Consider the following 19,201-nt stretch of genomic DNA (forward strand, 5'->3'; position numbering starts at 1 on the left):
CTATAATTTATGACAAAACATTTATATTACATTAGAAACAATACACATGTTGAACATGCACGATCAGTATATTCAAACATAAGAGCTGTGTATATCTTTAAAAACACAATCTATACATTTATCTTCACATACACCTTTGGACGCGAAAATATCTTAATCCCTTCTTCGAGTTTATTCAATTGTTTTTCTATCTCAACCTTGCGTCTCTGTGCTCTGAGAGTATCTGTTTTTATGGGCATCATATTTAATTCGTTAACATATTCTTGATAATCTGCGTCAAAGACATTTTGATTAAATATGCAAGCTTTACGAACAAAATAATATTAACTGCGAATTTGACTTGTATTTGCAGAATTCATACTTTTTTTTAACAATCGCAATGTTTCTTTGCGTTCGTGATCAGGTAAGGACACATGACCCTCCGGACAGTCAGGATGAAGTGCTTCTGTTTTTGCCTTTTGCTCCTTTTCATGCGCTTCTTTTCTATCTCGAAGATACCTAGTTATGACAATTATAAATAGCTACGTATTTTTTGTGATCAAAAAATACGTGATATTTACATATTTCAACGTTATATCTTTGTTTATCTGTAGTTATATGTAAAAAAATTCGAAACATTGCCATTTTGTAAGTTTAGCTAGATATATATTGTAGGAAGAGAAAGATATATATAGGAATTATATATAAGTATAAAAATTATTATAGTTATAAAACCGAATGGAAAGGAAATGGAAAATAGGGAGAAGAAAGAAAAGGGGAAAGAGGGAAGAGGAAAGGGGAGAAAAAAGGGGAAGAGCGAGAAAAAGAGAGAGAGAGAGAGAAGTAAAATTTAATTTAGTCAGAAAAAACAAAACAAAATTACTAATGATCGTACTTAGGAACAACGCCTTTGCGATAATTTGTAGGTGGTATACCGTTGTTAAGCTGCGTTGCTAACTTATTAGCAACAGAAGTGCGCTCTTTATTTAATTTAATAAAGTCAGTTTCTTCTTTTGGAGCCGGTGATACAGTATCACATAGATCCACTTTTTTCTCTTCGTTATTATGCACATCATCTCTTTCTGTAAGAGAACTAGATTGTTTTTTCGAGTATTTTTTCTCTTCCTGATTTATAACATCATTGTGTTTTGTACTTTTCTTTGAAGGATATCTATTGCCAAAAATCAAATCAATTAATCATCTAACATGTATCTGAGAGAGGTCTCATATGTATAAATAAAGTATTATCTTACACATATAAATAAAGTATATCTCATATATACATATATATAAAGAATTAAAACTTTTAAGTTTTTTTTTTCTAATTTTACTCTTATCAAAAAGTTTAGTTTTACACATTATTAATATTTTATTATTACACATTACTACACTATTTTAAAATGAAATATATATGTGATATCCTTTAGAACATACACTTACCGAATAGTACCTTCAGAATATATAGTTTTTAGTTGATCTGTATCTAAAGTCTGAATTCCTTGGTTTCTATATGTTATGGTACTTTGTGCATCTGCATCTTTTGCAACATTGTTAGATTTGCACAAGACATTTGATTCAGATAAAATCTTTGGTTTCTGCCGATTATTGTGTTTAGTAGTTTTTTTTTGGTTACCTACTATAGTATTATTGTTCCCCGATCTAATAATTTCCTTAGTAAAAACATGCTTTTTGTCTGTATTAGATGTATTAACTCTATTCTTTTGAATTTCTTTTGCATTTTCTATGTTATCGGATGATATTGGATCAACATTGTTCTTTGACACTGACTCAATACTATTACTCTTGTGGTTCTTTTTCTCACAGGAACTAGTGACAACTTTAGCTGATATATTTTGATATTTGTCTACAGGTCTGTGATTCTTATGCAACTGCAATTGTTGTAGCTCATCTACCTGTTTAGTTGCTTGAAAACATTTTTCTATTCGCCGAAGATTTCTCACATTTTCCTGAATAAAGTTCTTTCTTCTGACTGGTTCTATTAACAGTGTAACATTATAAACACTTACAATCTTATAAACATTTAACTATATATAATTCTTGCAACATTAATACTTACTAGGATCTGGAAAAATGCCCTTTAACGTGGTCAGTTTCATCTTTCTCTGATAAGAAAGATACTTCTCTTTATTGCTATTTTTGTGTTATATCAATAATTTACTTTTCAAAAAAAGTGTTATATTTATTTTAATTAATGTTGAGACTCTACTACATAATTTTCATTTCGCACCCGTCTCATTCTTACTGTTACCACATAAACAATTTTGTTTATAAGCCGGAATATAGTTGCCTAACTTAAACTAACCTAACCTAATCTGTCACAAATTCCAGTTTTACCAACATTTAAAGGCTCATTGTAGAAGGCTCTTTAATGTCCACTAAATAATCACTAGATGTCTACAGGCTATTTACTTTTTCTATTATAGCACAACACAGGCGCGCGCTACGCGCACGCTATTGTGTTATTTTTATTTAACGTGTTGTCAGTGAACACAACCTGTCACCGCGATGACAGATAGTATATACGTCTTATAAACCATATAATACACATATGAGAAATGTCAGAAATAACGCATGAAAATCAAACTCAAAAAATGAGAAATAGAATGTATATATATATATATATACCGTAATCACGTGAACGAAGTCAGTAACCCGCCGCGGTCACGCGACCGCGGTCAGTGACCCTCTCCCCACCAAGGCCGCGCGCTCGCGGTCAGTGACCCCGCCCCCACCAAGGCCGCGCGGCCGAGGTCAGTGCCCCGCCAAGGCCGCGCGGCCGAGGTCAGTGACCCCGTCAAGGCCGCGCGGCCGAGGTCAGTGACATTACTCTGTAGTATGTATATAATACATATAATACAATATAAAGTATAATATTATAAATATATAATAAATTATATGTATAATATGTATTATTTAATGTTATATATAATATAAATTACACACAGTCACGTTATTTTCGAAATGAGAACTGCCCGACTGGAAGAATATTTTCTACTGAATTTCACATTTTGTCATCGACGTATTACTCCAGTGTGACGTAAATTAAGCACTTCGTTCCTTCGCATTACTTTGATTACTTTTGCTTTTCTTTGATTTGTCGAGCGACAGTTTTTTTTATACGCTTTGTCTGTAGCTTCTGGAAACGCAATACGGCGTTTTGACGAAAAAAATAACATCAACGAGTGTAAAACTTCTGGAGAAATGGAATTGTAAAAAATAAAATACGTAGCTTTATGAGAGTCATAGATTTTGTCTCGTGTTGTCTTTATTTTTCACATACCTCGTGGATTAATTTCACGCTGTTTTTATTATATCTGTGAAATTTTGTAAAGAAAAACAAGAACTTTCTTTTTGTCACAAACGCAAATCGATTTCTATAAAAAAGTGGTGTTTCTTTTTGTTATTATACCTTTATATTTATTACAAACGTTGCGAATCTCATATAATAATATGTAGTAGTATAATACTATGTAGTTGTTTTAACTCTTCACAGACAGACTTCAAAAATGACCTACGTATTGGACAGACTGGGTCTGTGAGACCCACGTGACTTTAAGAGTGAATATCTCTTCTGAAAAATCAATATTTTTTCAAATTTGTTTTTTGAATTAAAAGTTTGAACAATTTTATGTTGATAAAAAAAGTATTTAGTAATTTTGAAGATACAAACATTTAAAGAAAAACCTGACAATTTTCTTTCGAAAAGAAGCTTTTTGTTTAAAAACTTATCATTTGTTTTGTAATGAAAAGTTTTACAAAATTCCAACGCAGTTTTGCAAGGAATCTCTTATTTTCAGGAAAAAAATTGTTTTTCAAAAATTTTAAAAGTAAAAAACATTTTTACAGTAGGTCTTTTAGAAGTTTTTCAAAGAATGCGTTTTTCTAGCGCCCAATTTCGACATGCAATATTTTAATAGTAAATCAATATTTCGACATATATATATATTGTAATAATACGTACGTTAAATTATATCCATAAATTTTTAGTTTTTATTCGCACAATGTTCAAGAATAAATTTAATCAATTTCTTCCCAGTTAATTATAATGTTTGTTATTTAAAAGAACGTGAGAGAAAGAAGGATCAATCTAGCGTTCAATCGACATCTTCAAAAAATCTCCGACGCAACCGCGAGCTTCTCCGCGTCTGACTCTATGTAGACCCTTATCACTTTTGGCCGAGAAACCAACTTTCTTCTTTGCTGGTGGCTCACTTTCGCGTAATCAACCAATCGGCGCGTTTCTTTAGCGCATCGCGCTGACCAGATCCGCAGCGTGGCGCGGTGTTACCCTCGATGCAGCACATGCGCGCGCCCGATCATTGTATATCTGTGAGGGTAGCTACCCCTGTCGAGTCAGTTCTCGCCCGTCCGGGGAATTGGGTTGTTCTTTGTGAAGTTTATGTTCACTCGCTTTTGGTTTGTATGGTCTTTATGATTAACTCGAACACGCGTTTCGCCGATAGAAATACGTCACTTCACGATGTCTACCGCATAGAAAGTTAATAGTGACTTTACAAAAAATACGTGTGTCCGAAACGCGATACAGTGTTTTATGCCATTCGGAGATTGTGTACCGATCTTGCTGTGTTTTACTGATGGGTAAAAGTATATCTTCGCCAAGGAAGGAGTGACGATATATAGTAAGGATCTTATGATTATTCCGAATTTTTTCTTGCTCACGTGAAAAGCCTCTTCTTAAGATAGAGGTAGATGATTTGTGACGAAAAAGAAATGTTGAATATGCACCCCGTGTAAAATTACATATGTTTGACCGAAGGACAGAAGTTGATCAATGCAGTCGGTAAAATGTGTGTCAGTACAATTATTTTGCATCAGTCGGTGATGCTGATCAACTTACACAACGGTAGAATATCGCTTGACAAAGTTGATTTTTTGATTGAACTCGCGCGAAAATTCTATATGTCGCCATGTTTTCGATGATACAAAACGGTATTTTGCAGAGACATGTAGAGTCGGTTATCAATACAATCGTTTACCAGTCAAGTAATCGTATACACGGCTCGGCAATATATATGCTTGGCAAATAAACACTTGCCAAAATATCAATGAATTACGCTGATGAAGTGAGTTAACACACGCAAAAAAAATGCAACAAATAGCAATGTAATTAATACATATCTACCAATATGTTAGCTTTATCATAATTTTCTATGGCAACTTATCGATTCATTTGTCAGCAATATAGAGCAATGTAGAAAAAAAAAAATCGAAAGATCGAGAGTTTGGCGACCAAAAGAGATTAATCGAGTGTAGTGTGTTCTACTTCAATTGTTCTTTATAGCCGGTTACATTTGTTTTACGACCAAAATCCTACAACAACAATTAGATTTTCAACAATACAAATAAGTACAATATACGAAGATAAAATTAAACAACTTGTTTTATCAAAACAAGAATATCATGCGTATCAGATGAAGATAACAGTTAATCACATGTCACAATAACCCTGATAGGAAACCATTTACAAAATTATGTGACGAAATCTTGCACTAAAATTGTAATTTGCAACTATACAGATATATTTTAGGAAGTAGATGTGTAAAAACATTGATCTTTTATAAAATATTTGTAGTTGTTTGAAAAATTAGTTTCCAAACACTATTTCGGCAAAAGAATAACGATATGGCAAATCATCTTAGTGCAATCATTGCAAAATCATTGTTATTCATGATGCCATTTTTTTGTGCAAAATTTGTCTATTAGATCGTTGCAAACTTTAGTTTTTTTGACAACATGAAGATGCAAATAAAACATCTACTTTAACAGAATATATTTTGTAACTTACTGTCTAAATGAAATACTTGCGTTCTGTTTCTTATTTCTGTTTGTAATTATTGTTAATGTGTTCCAACTGCATTTTATTACGAATTATTTTTGTAAGTTACAATATTGATTATAATTAGTGCTCGATTTTTTTTTAAATACGTAACATAATTGTGAAAGAGACAATAATCAATTCTGATTAACTGTACAATTGATATTTATGTAAATGATATTATTGCAACAATCAAAACAAATAAATTCTCACGAGAAACTGAAGTAAAACGGTTGTATTAGCTTCAAAGTATATTAATAAGATTTTTATCGCGCTATCATGAATAGAATATAATATTATAATTAAAGCTTTGTTAGCGTTGAAAGTGCAATTTTTTTACAACGCATGACATGAATGAAATAATAGTTGTATCGGTGAATATAACAAATATTTGTAGATTTTAAGAGTAAAATTATAAGTATACTCTATTTGAATTACGTTAATTATTTCATAATTCTATCTGTTCATACTTTTATCATTAATTCAAACATATCATAAATATCTACTATAAGTAAGATTCAGTTTGACTAACAATACGTGAATCTTGTTTTAACAAAATTTAATTATCTCTCCGAGCGCGATATATATATAATAATAATAATCACAATAAAACTTTTAGAGATGCGAGTTTGATAAGTTTGACGTTTAATAAAAAAGAATAACTCTCTTTTATGTGATTTGTCTTTGAATCAATAAAGCTCTGCAATTAGACGGAAGAGTCGGACGTGCTTCAAGTATGATTATATATGATTGTTCTTTGATCTTCATAGTCGCTATTATCTCAGCATAAATGCCGGCAAATACCGATATTAGAATGATGAGAGAAATACACATCTCAATTAGGTACTATATTGTATAATTAATACAATAGAGATTTTGAATTGTGCAATAAAGAGAGAGAGAGAGAGAGAGAGATTAATATTTATGTTTGAGTACTCAACTGTGCGGTTTGTGTAATGATATTCTTCGTTGCCTTATATCTACGCAATAATTTTTTTTTTTTTTATCATCGATGATTTAACATTTGTTCGAACACTTTATCTTGATTCTCAAATTGCAACATATATGCGTTGTGTAAAACACACGTTTTTCAAGTTTCTGGAACTTTATCCAAAATACGCTTCGCGACTTTTTTTTATTTAAAATACATATGTTTGCAAATTTATTAATAACAGGTGACCGAGCTCGATTAACACGTTTTCCACATTATAGTTGCGGAAGATTTCTGTAATTTCGCCAGAATGGGGGATTCCTTCAGCGAAGGAATTCTCTTCAAGTATAATCAAGTATGGTGCATCTCTGTCTCCGGAACGGTCTCCGGAGAGAGATTATAAATTAGCGAGTATATGTTTGCCAAGACAATCTCGGACTCGTAGCACTAGTGATCCTGTACGCGTCTCGGAATCTAGTTCATCATGTTTAGTTAACATCAAATGAGTTATTCTGCGCGAGAGCGCAAAACGAATTCGCTGCTTACTGCGCAGTATTATACTACTCGCCGTGAGTTTACACATAAATTCGTTATATCTTACATTAACTTGTTGTCGGGTCTCATATGTGTTAGTCCTCCTTTTGTGTAGCTATCAAATTAGCTAAATTTGATAGAAAAGTCGATCTTCTTATTTTGGTCAATATTTTGAAAAGGAAATAGAAGGTCAAATAGAACCTTCACGTGGAAAGTGTGTTACGGAGAGGTAAGCCCTCTCTTTCGATGAGTGACTTATCATTTTACCATTATTTGCAATCTACTTCTTTATAAAATTTATATAATTTTTGGAAAATGTGACAACAAATTTTTCAACAAATATTATTGCCAGTCGCAAATATTACTGGACAGTCTAAATATTGTATCTTATATTACGTATTATAATTATATTTTTTATATAAACATATGCAAGAGACTATATCAAAATCTTCGTAAACGTAAAAAGACTCATAATTCCAGATGTTTCCAGACATTTTAATCACTTGATTTTTAGTCCAATTCTGTCACACATCATCATGAATTCTGGGAATTTCCGTATTCATACGGAAAAAAAAAATTGATTAATATTGAACATGATGATAAATAATCGACGCTTTAATGGAAAAAAAAGATAATAAAGAAGATGGCCTGATGGTTTCTCGCGGCTCGTCATTGCGATTTGATCGAAAGAGTATTTCTTCTCTTCATACACGAGAAAACTCCTCTTTCTGAGTAAGATAAACCGTTTTCTTTCGATCTCTTTTTTCTGTTCTCGAGGCGCGCCCGAGCAAAAGTTTTCCTAGATTCACAAAAGATGATTTTTTTCTCGCTCGTCACTTTGCGTAATCTGAGCAAAACCGACGAAAGAGAAAGAAAAAGAGAGGAGAAGAGGGAGAGAAATAAGAAGATTGATCTAAAATTATTAGATAATTATTAGATAATTACTGATACTTATTAGATAATTACTGTTTTACGGCGAGAATAATTTCAGAATTGATTATTATTAATTAATACCGAAGGCCAAAAAAGAGAACATATATACTTTCAAATTATTCGTTGAAATTGAATGTTCCAAGTTTTTTCATATTAAATTATTCATATATTTTCACGCTTTAGTACGCAGTACAAACTCACTGAAAAAACGGTCAAATTAGGTCTTTTTCAGCTTTATCAAGCTGTATAAATTAGATATAATAACTGTCGAGATAAAAATATTAACATCGACATTGCAAATGATGTGCTGCAACATAAAAATAATTTTCTTTTTTACGTATGAAGTATTGTATAAAAATAATTATAATATATTATCTAAAAATATAAAGATATTATATTATAATTTTAATGTTATATTATAATTTATTATATAAAAATAATTATAAAAATAATTTTCTTTTTACATATATGAAGTATTATATGTAAAAAACTAGATTCTTGGTAGGTGAGGCTTTCTTCCTTCGTACGCGAGAAAACAAATGAGCAAGATTACACAATATATCTCACGCATTTAAAATATCAAAGCTGTAAATAAAATATACATATCGCGAAAGTCACAAATTGGAATAAATTTTGCAGAAAATCAAGAACGCAATCGTTACGGACAAGAAGGATCGTGTACATGGAACAAGATCTTACAACCCCCCGCCGATTCTTAATGTCTTCATCGTGAGTCTTCAGTAATCATCTCACGCGCAAAGACGCGCGCGGTTCTGCTAGTCTCAAGATCGACGTAGTGAAACCAAGGATAGAATAAGAAGGATAAGAAAAATGGGGTTGCCAGACGTGGAACAAGCCAAAAGGCGACTTCAGGACATACTAAAACGAGCTCAGAAGTTAGAGATACCGACGCAAGACGTAATCTCGACGAGAACAGCGAGAAAACTGCTCGCCAGGTCGCGCAACGCTCTGGCGTGGACTATTTGGATCGGCGTGTTCATAATCCTGCTAAGCGGTGTCGTTTACGCACACTGGCCCACACAACAGGACGTGGAGACCGTGAGGACTGTACTTAGGCGAACGGTCAGTATTAATTTATTAATATCTTTATTTATCGATTCTTCGAATAGGAATGTTCCGCTGTGCGATGAACAATTTTTCAGCTTCAATCTTTATGAAACAAAAAAAATCATAAATATATAAATATTAGGTCTACCGGAAAGTTCTGTCCGTTTTTGGAATAAAACAAAATACAAATTTTTCTTACCGTCAATAAACTTTATTAAATAATATAATTGCCATTATTATTAATGATTTCTTGCCAGCGTGAGGGCAATTTGTATATCCCATTTTTGAAAAATTAAGAAAAATGTGTATTTTGTTTTATTCCAAAAACGGACAGAACTTTCCGGTAGACCTAATATATAAATTACTTTAGACAGAAAATTTGAAACGTTTCTAAAAACATATAACACAAAAAAAAACCAATATTTCCGTAGTCTTTTGAATTTGCAAACGTTAGGTTGTTTACCCTTATTTTTCTTATTTTTTATGACTTTTCCATCGTCTCCCGGATAAATAGTTATGCACTTCAGATTCTTTAAGACCTGTGGAAACATGACCCGCAAGAAACTTTCGTTGCCAGCAAGGTCCAAATATGGCCAATTTCTATCATTGTCTTTTATTACTTTATTACATGCGCTTTATTTAAAAACTCGTCTCTCGATCATACTAGCTGATAACATCGAAGACATACTTTAGTAAAATAGTAAAATACAATTCTCTCTACTAGTTTAGATGGTATTAGCGACGGTTACCACTGGTGCAATTACGATAGAAAATGTTTCTGTAAATTGAAGCGCACGAACAATTATCGAATACACTTTAACTAATGAATGACCTGTCCATCGACTATAGGTTCTATCGATTTGCAACTCTCCTTCGAGTTATCGTTTCGATGTAACAAATTATCATTCAAATTCTTCTATTAAGAAGATTGGTTTACATATAACTGAGAAGTGATACGTATAAATACAAACAATTAATTTTTTTCATCGAAAAGAAATATTCACATATTTCTTTCTTCTTCAAAATAATTCGCTACGTGTAAAGCAAATCTTTCCATAAAACGAGAAGAAAAAGATATAGGTGGTTCAGATATAGTTGCAAAAAAAAAAAAATGTTTATTTTGTATAATCTCTTTTGCAGATCGCAAAATTATATTTTTAGCAGGTACGTTCGTTTTGCAACAATTGCAATTATTTACGCTGACGTGTATGACGATAGTTCGCTCTGCGCGACATGCACAATTATTTACGTCGCGTGACATATCACGCGATTGCAGTCCGTACTGCATTTGTAGCCAGCGTCGCCTGTGTAGTTTTATGTATCTGTGAGCCGAAAATTATTTTTTTTCAGCCACACTTTTATATATACATATATAACATTAACTAACCACAAATATATTTAACAAACCACAGATAATACCACAAACGTAAAAGTTTTGTTTCTGAACGAGTACAAAACTAATAAATATTTATTATAATGTTTATTATTTTTAGTAATATATTTATACAGATTGGGGTTTCATAAACTTTTTGTCTATAAATTATTTAGTTTTTATAGTAATCCTTTCATTGCAGACATTTGTTTCTGCTATATGTATATTTCTCTTTTGTAATTATTTTCTAAATAATTAATACTACATGTTAACAAATCTAGTTATTTCAAATATTTGAGTATAAAATTGTTAGAATTTAAAAGAGCGCTAGATCTCTTTCTTCGTAATAGAAGATGTCACTGTTCGTGCATGGCGCACAATGTGCACAATGCACTTAACGCCGAGCGTTATTATCGCTCGGCAGTTTATAGCGAACTGTGTATTCACTAACGTCTGGCCACACACAGATCGCATTGCCATTGCTCAGTTAAAGCTGCATTTACCAAGAATTGAAACCCGAACAATTTCTGCGGATTTAATCTTTGATGCCGCGAATATAACGAGGATGATATCCTAATCTATTTACTCTAAAAAAAGTGATAAATAATATAGTAACTTATTAAATATTATTCTTATTTTTGCGACAGATATACACTTTGTGTACAGATGGGCAAATCCACCGTAGTTTTAACTTTTATGAAAAATTTATTTATTTTTTATTTTTTTCAAATGTGCGACATATACATCTTATATTGATTAATATATGTCTGGAATAGGAATAGGTTCAAAAACACCAATCTAGAGACGTTAATAGTTTTAAGTAAACGGCGCAAAGTTTACCTGAATGAAGTCTCGACTTATATTTCTTTCCCCAGTTTTACATTGCAATCATGTTTAAATTACGCACTCTTAACGAAAATTGAAAATTGTGGTCACACGGATTCCGTGTGGTAAGTTATGGTATAAGAAAGAGTTTGCAGTTAATATGGACTGGAAAAATTTTTCTCGGAATATGTACCAAAGTGATTTGTGGATTTTTCGATAAATTTACGCTTTTAAAAGACAATCTTTGATAATCTGACGTGTGTTTCATTTGTGAAGCACAATTTTCAACAACGTCTTAAATTTTTTGTTGTTAGGTTCGCTACAACTTCTCGGTATCTCAGTTAGTCAATTAACTTAACGGCGCGTATGTAATGTTGTTAACTTTACGAAAATTAATATTTTTTGCAAAAATGGAGGAACAAGTTTTTCAGCGGTCACACCATTTTGTACGTTTGTTAAATGGCACGTGATTTGACCGCCAGAGAAAAAATATATGAATGCGAGAACTAACTTTTTCATTTATTACGAAAGCGTTATATAACACAGCGCGGGTACGAAGTTATTGAGAGTGAAACACAAATTCGAGAGGGACAGAATAAATTGTATGATTTTTTATATTTTTACCGACTTACTGTACTTTTAAACGACAGCAATAACACGAACAGCCAAATTAGAAGATAGCATTGAGTCAATCTGTGAATTGAAGTTATTTATCATTTTACAAAATTCGCAATATTTATTGATTTAGTAATTAATAAATGTGAGCCAATGAGCGCGTGGAAAGCAATAGTCCGGATTCTATAAGCAAGTATGATTTTTAGTTGTAAAACAAAAATGACTTACTTCATGTGATGTCTCAGAAACGAGAGGTAAAACAAACGCGAGCGTTATAACAACTTCTTGCAATCAGCTGATTTTCACGGCAATACAACTAAAAATCGTACACGTCTACAAGAGACTATTGCTTCTCACTATTGAGCTCATTGGCTCACATTCATTAATTACTAATTCAATAAATATACTAATTTTGCAAGATAATAAATGACTGTTTTGTTAAGATTAATCCAATCTATCACACTTTGACTTTGTCAAACTTTTTCAGATACCCTATATATTCGTGGCTTTTTATCGGATCGATGCAGTAAAATGTTCTGTGGCCAAGCAACAAGTGAGAGATGCTGACAAAAATAAGGCAATATCGTCAGAATGAATAACGTGGTTCTATTGAAAATCGCGACGGTCGTATATACTTTGCGACAAATTACAAACGTAAATAGCGCGGGGGTGACATAAATATCGTGATGTCCACGAGGAAGGCAACTACAATATATTTTGGATTTTCGAACAAATCTATACTCGATTCTTTAACAATATCCATTCTGATGGATGATCTTTTTTATCATTTTGTAATTAATTCTTAGAATTTCTGCAATTTCCGATTAAAAATCACTCAAGTGATTTTCGCACTCTTACGGTAAACGCAAATTAATAGCATTTAAAAAAATTTCGTAAAGAATCGAAACAAATCGAAAAGTGCTATGTCTATATAATGGATGCGTTCGAATTTTTCAGCCAAGTTCTGTTAATTATAATCTGTTTTGTCGAGTTGCAAAATGTGTGTGTAATTATCGTAATAAAGTAAATTTTTCTGGATTAATTCGTGCAAAACTCTCTCATCGAGTTTCTTTTTCATTCAATTTCCGTAAATGGTTTATCACTGTTAAATTAGAAATGTCGAGTTTGTATCTGCCAAAAAAAAAAATGTCTGTCTTCTTCAATTTTTTGGATAATACAATCTGTGTTAAATTCAGTCAAAGCAAGCAAGAGCGCAAAGCATCTTGTATATCAAAATTTCTACTCCAAAAGCAACGAAACCAACACTTGACAGTAGACATCGATAGAACATCTTGGCCATACATACCAACACAAATTTTTTCACAAGCTTGCGTAGCTTTTGTTTTAGGTAAAAAAGTAAAATAATCATATATTGCAAATATTTGTTATTCTCGTTTAAGTGTTTATATAAACACTTAAAAAATAAATAACTTCAAACCTTTTTAAACCAATTTCTTTGATATTAGACAACAGAAAACAATAATATAAAATGTAAGCTTTAAAGTGACATCAAACACACTTATATAATAGATTATGAAGAAAGAAATGTCTTGAAGTATACTTTTTTATTAAAAAAAAAAAATGATGCGTGGTTCTTTAACAGACGAGCTGAATAGCAGCTCGCGCTCTACAGATTTTTATCAAAGACTACACATAAAATCGAAGGAAATGCAAATTAGCAAAACAATAAAAAAAAAAAAAAAAAAAACAGATTTCAAATAAAAATGCACTGAGATTACTATAAACCAGTTTAGTCTATTCTTATGCTTCTCCGTGTCTTTACTTGTAAAAATATATTTTTTATGAGACCGTTTATTTTTCAGATTTTGCCATTTGTACTTTTATTATTTTGTATATGTTTAAAAAAATTTGTTTGCGGCTTTTCATACGCCTCGCTTATATGTGAGCCAGCTTTGCAACGCGTCTGTGTTTATTTGCTTCGCTCTAGAGATATAGTGACACATGAAAAATGAAGTGAACACTATTTACGTGTGTCGCGCGATTTATGGTCGGTGCGTACATGTACTAGCGCGCGCTTTTGCACGGTCATTTTTCTGTCACAGAAGATGCAAGAGGTTCTCGCGTTCTCGCTATAAAGGAGCTTCAATAGAACAAATAGGTAACGGAGTCTTATATTTGGAGCAATTTGTGTGTGTGTGTGTGTGTGTGTGAGCAGAGGAAAAGATCTTTGTATCTAAAAAATCTTTGACTTTAATTTACATCAAAGTATATAAGGCCGATACAAGCCGTTCGCAGGATGTTGAGCGGAAACTTGTACGTGTATACATATATATGTCTCCCTTATATACTTAGTTGAATTTTCACGAGCCTTAAAATATTATTTTAATTTACATTTTGCATACGGCACGAATGCGGCATACGTTAGGATTTAGTAAGATACCTGCAAGACTCGTAGAGTGTATTTTTTGTGTTTGATATTAAACGCAGCGATTTTTCTGTTGTTCTTTTCCGATACGATAATCGTTCATACTTTTTTAAGATTATTAGTTCAGATTACCAGTAATTACCACGACGCGTTTTATTCTTGACAAAATAAACAAAATTTGATTTTTTTTGGACTATCAAGTGGGTTTTATCTTAATATTAAAACAAATGACCGGCGCACGCACGTGTTCCCGGCAACTCCATACCGAAACCGTCAATCCTCAATAGTGATGGTCGAGCAAATCTTGTTGCGGAAGAAAAATCTATATTTTATATATATAATATCGTACATACTCTCGCAAAGAGCGCGAAAGTGGTTTCATACACACTGGCTTTATGATGGCGTAAGAATGGCACAGATCTTACAATTTCAAATTCTCTTTCGCGCGTTTCCGTATTCTCGCATAGCGAGAGATATATATTTCTTCGTGGACGGTCGAAGGATACCGGACAGAAAAGCGCATGATAAACGAGAAGTTAGTCTTTTATGAGTGTGGAACGATTTATGACATTGTCCAAAGACTAGAATACGTTCGTTCTCGCATAACACGCAGTTGTAACATTATTTTCCTTAGACTAGAGCGTTTTTCACGGATAAATGCGGATTTCACTCGATTGAAATTTCACAAGGTAAGTTCCTAAACACTGCTCGTTTCAGTTGTTTAATTGCAATGATATAACGTATTATAGAATTATAGAATTATATAACGAGCAACGTAAATTATGCGCGATTACGTCAGCGCATTTAACATATGTTAGGATAATATAGGTAACTTTGAGATTTAGGCAGTACCTACACCGAAAAAATTATATTCTAGTAAGTAGAAGATTTTAATACTTAAAAAATCTTCTTAAAGATTTTAGACGATATTCTTCTGAAATTAAGAATATATTCTTTATTTAAGAAATGAAGAATATATTCTTTATTTAAGAATATATTCTTAATTTAAGAATATAGTCTTTTTGGATAGTGAGATATATATGTTTTTCTATAGAGGCTTTTTATATTCTAATCAGTANATATTCTTATCAATATTACTATTTAGAAGATTTTCTTCTTAAAATAAGAAACTCTTCTTGGCTCCTATTTTAGTATAAAATATACTTAAAGTAAGTGGGATATCCTCGAAACAAGAATACAATTTTTTCGGTGTACGAGTACGAGTTTTATGTCGTATAGATTAGAAAAAATGTGGTTGAAAAATAATTGAAAAAAAAAAGAAGTGAAGATAATTTGCGCGCAATCACTTTATTACGTGACTTTTGTTACATTATGTTGTTATTTCAGCTTTTTATTGTTACTATTAACGAAACTCATCGTCATTTTAATCGATTTATCAGCGTGATAAATAATACAGTCATACTTTACGAATAAAATGATTGCTACAAGGTTTGGAAAAAGTTCAACGATTATTTTGCGATAGGATGAAGAAAGGATGGAATATAGCAAATACAAACTCAGAGCTCTTATACGTTTCGTGCTCGTGTCTTATATTTCAACAAGAAGGAATGGAGAAGGCAATAACGAGCTGTACACCTGGTGTTCGAATAAAATTCTTCTTTATTCAGAGATTTGACAAAAACCTTTCGACTCACTATGGGATCTTCTTCGATGCATATGCACAGAGAGAGAGAAGTCTGTCGGTTGTTTTCTGAGCATGAAGATGTTTCGCGTCTTCATGTGTGCGGCTGACAGTTACTCTGAGTGCCTTCTTGCTCTTTCTTTTCTCAAACTGGTATATGCATAGACACTGAAGAAGATCCCATAGTGGATCGAAAACGTTTTGTCAAATCTCTGAATAACGAAAAGTTTTACCCGAACATCAGGTGCACAGCTCGTTTATTGCTTTCTTTCTTTCGTCCTTCTCAGACCATTGCATGATCGTGGCTACTTAAAGTCCGACTCTTTAGTGCGCTCTCTCATTAGAACGTACCGTTAGTTGTGTATTACCATGAAAATCGCGCGCGATTTGAGATTGCGATTGACTTTTTCGCAGCCGACAGGTTGGCGTTTTGTAAAAAGAAGTGTTTTATAAATATTTTCTCGCTTATTTTTTTTTTTTTTTTAAATGACTTAATTTCTTTCTCACTTTTCACTAACGTGATTCTCTTATTTTAAACTCGAGAAGTTTAGATAGCAGCGCGCACACACACATTCGGCCGATATAGTATACTCAAAGTTTTATTTTTTGTCATTACGTCGACTTTACAAATGTCTCTCTTCTCTCAGCGCTCAGATCGTCTCTCGATTTGACAAATTCATATTGCGTTTAAAAAATTCCTTTTTCATGATTCCACGAGACGATTTTTCTTTTTTTTTTCCGTCACAATACGTAAGTTCGACAGAGAAAAAAGCAAAATTGAAATCGACAACGCGATTTGTATATCGCGTGATACGAGTGCGCATGTAAATATTGAAACGGGACGGACGAGTGACGTGACGGATTTTTCTGTAGAAAAGCAATTATCTAAAAAACAGACATTGCAGCGATTTTTTTCACATATACTCGCTGCAGTAAAAAGTTTTATCCATAAATATCGCGTATTGTATTGCGCGTACGTCGGTTGCATGTGGTATTTCGTTTGGCGGTAGAAAGATAGAAAAGAAAAAAAGAAAGGAAAAAGTTAGATTTTCTCGTCTATTCAAATCAAATCGTATCAAATGTCGCAACTTGAGGCTAAGCTTGTTTTTTTTTTTTTCAAAAATCCTGATACAGTGAATGTGTTACGTAAGCGTACATTAATTTGAATATTACTCATTTACAATAAAAAACCATGATCAATGGAACGAGAATGTTACGAAACTGTTAATAATTTTCCTTAAAATTCAGAACACGATGATATTTTAATTGAAATCGTTTGTTTCGAATTGAACTCGATACGTATGTACATATCAACTTTGATAATGAGACAAAAAATAGAATTAGCTTTGTCAAATTCGAAAGATCAATAAAAAATGTTAAATTTTGAAACGTACTGTTATGTCTTTTTGAAGACAAAAAGTAGTAGTTTTGAATTTTCTCGCGATATGTCAAAAAGCTACATATACACATTAAATGACATTTTTCTTCTGACTGTAAATGTAGACACATGTTAATAATAAAAACAAAAAACATTTTGGGAAAACAACTGCAGAAGAGAAAATATCTTTTTGGGAATTAAGATATAATCAAATATTTTATATCTGACAAGAATAATGTTGTTCTAATTTTTTAAATGCCGATTTCGCTCGCGGAAACTAAGTATATATATACTTAAGTTGCATTATTTTTTTCTCAACATCGGATCGTATCTGATATAGAAATTTTTTTGTTTAATTGAAATCAAATCGACGATATGTCCAATCACTTGTTCGTTTGCACACTGCTGAAACTCTCTCTTTTCCTCCCTCCCTCTCTCTTTTTCTCTTTCTATTTATTTGTTGTAGTATGCGAAGTACATAAATATATTGCGATATTGATATGTGCAATCAATAACTTTATATGCTTTGTGCATGTAAATAATAACAATGAAATCAATATAGCAGGTGTATGAATTTTTGAACATTCTGTTTATATAAAACAAGGTTTACTTGTTGTTATTACATACTTTTTTATTTTCTTTATTGTGTTGGAAACATAAAGAATTCAAAATTTCCCTTTCCAAATTTCAAAATATTTTAACTTTAAATATAAAAAAAAAAAAAGATAGTATAAATAGATAGTACTCATTTAAATAGCAAAACCTTGCGATCTTCTGATAATGTCTTACTTAAAAATCGCGAGTTGTGAATGTGTTAATAAAAATTACGAGTGTGTGAGAAAATAATGATTAAATAAATAAGTGAGTGAAAGAGAGAGAGAGAGAAAGACAGAAGCAGAATAGCATTAGAGTTCATGTGTAGCGATCATCTGATCGTAGCAGGCATCCCACATAAACGCTCGCGTTTGACGGTAAGTTGGGCCTACTTCCTGTATCTAATTTTCTATCTTTGAGAAATTAAATAAAAAAGCTAAATATTGTTTCAGTTGTCAACACTCAACAAATTCGATTGGACGCACTAGTGCGCACTAAATGCATCCCCTTCTTTCAATGTGTAGTAGAACGCGCTTCGGTGTTAGTATTTTACTACACACTGAAAGAAGACTCACTTAGTGCGCACTAGTGCATCCAATCGAATTGGTCGACTGTGTCGCAAAGTATGCGACTGTGTTCTGAAGTACGTTCTGTTGCTTGGAAAGATCATCTATAATATAATAATGTAATAGTTGTTTTGTATAAAAATTACATCTTTGAAATGCATTTATAAGCGTTCATATGTTTGGTTTTAAATAAAAATCGAGAGATATTTGCTTCTTTGAAAAATTTGCTTGTTTCTTTTCGCTTAATTGTTAAAAGTGTTGCCTCGAATGTAAACGTGCATGTCTTTGTTTCCGGATGATGGATGCATTACATTGTGTTGACACAGTGTATGCATGCACATTTATATGTATGTACATACATAGAAGCAGCGTGTCCTGACAAAAGCAGAACGTAAACATCGGCGAGCGAAAGTTAGATGGGATTGAGTTTGTGAAACTACGATGACGGACAATAATAGCAGCTTTTACAACTTGTAATTAAATTACGTCGCACGCGCAATCGCGTGTAAGTATGTATGCCG

At 32.3% G+C, this 19,201-nt stretch overlaps 2 protein-coding genes across 2 annotated transcripts in view; one reads left to right on the forward strand and one right to left on the reverse strand.

Annotated features, from left to right (window-relative positions):
* Nucleotides 1-3: 3 nt before the first annotated feature.
* On the reverse strand, nucleotides 4-2,305 carry LOC109858777 (uncharacterized protein PF11_0213). Its single transcript, XM_020436366.1, has 5 exons — nucleotides 2,057-2,305; nucleotides 1,420-1,975; nucleotides 875-1,150; nucleotides 362-498; nucleotides 4-271 (listed from the first exon to the last, which is right to left on the reverse strand). Exons 1-5 carry the CDS (start codon nucleotides 2,094-2,096, stop codon nucleotides 111-113), a joined length of 1,170 nt encoding a protein of 389 aa, XP_020291955.1. The 5' UTR covers nucleotides 2,097-2,305; the 3' UTR covers nucleotides 4-110.
* Nucleotides 2,306-4,376: 2,071 nt separating this feature from the next.
* The window catches only part of LOC109858776, a 50,261-nt gene continuing 35,436 nt past the window's right edge, over nucleotides 4,377-19,201 (forward strand). The window contains exons 1-2 of the mRNA XM_020436365.1: nucleotides 4,377-4,640; nucleotides 8,874-9,317. Coding sequence (XP_020291954.1) covers nucleotides 9,066-9,317 — 252 coding nt within the window. The 5' untranslated portion in view covers nucleotides 4,377-4,640; nucleotides 8,874-9,065. The remainder of the gene's footprint in view (nucleotides 4,641-8,873; nucleotides 9,318-19,201) is intronic.

This window comes from Pseudomyrmex gracilis, unplaced genomic scaffold, assembly GCF_002006095.1.
Source record: "Pseudomyrmex gracilis isolate BER0280 unplaced genomic scaffold, ASM200609v1 scaffold_224, whole genome shotgun sequence".
Lineage (NCBI taxonomy): Eukaryota > Metazoa > Arthropoda > Insecta > Hymenoptera > Formicidae > Pseudomyrmex > Pseudomyrmex gracilis.

Coding starts and splice junctions, on each gene's coding strand:
- LOC109858777 (XM_020436366.1), bottom strand. CDS start 2,096: ATGAAACTGACCACGTTAAAGGGCATTTTTCCAGATCCTA. Junction 1,976..2,056: donor GGGCATTTTTCCAGATCCTA/GTAAGTATTAAT, acceptor CACTGTTAATAG/AACCAGTCAGAAGAAAGAAC. Junction 272..361: donor ATTGCGATTGTTAAAAAAAA/GTATGAATTCTG, acceptor TCTTTGACGCAG/ATTATCAAGAATATGTTAAC.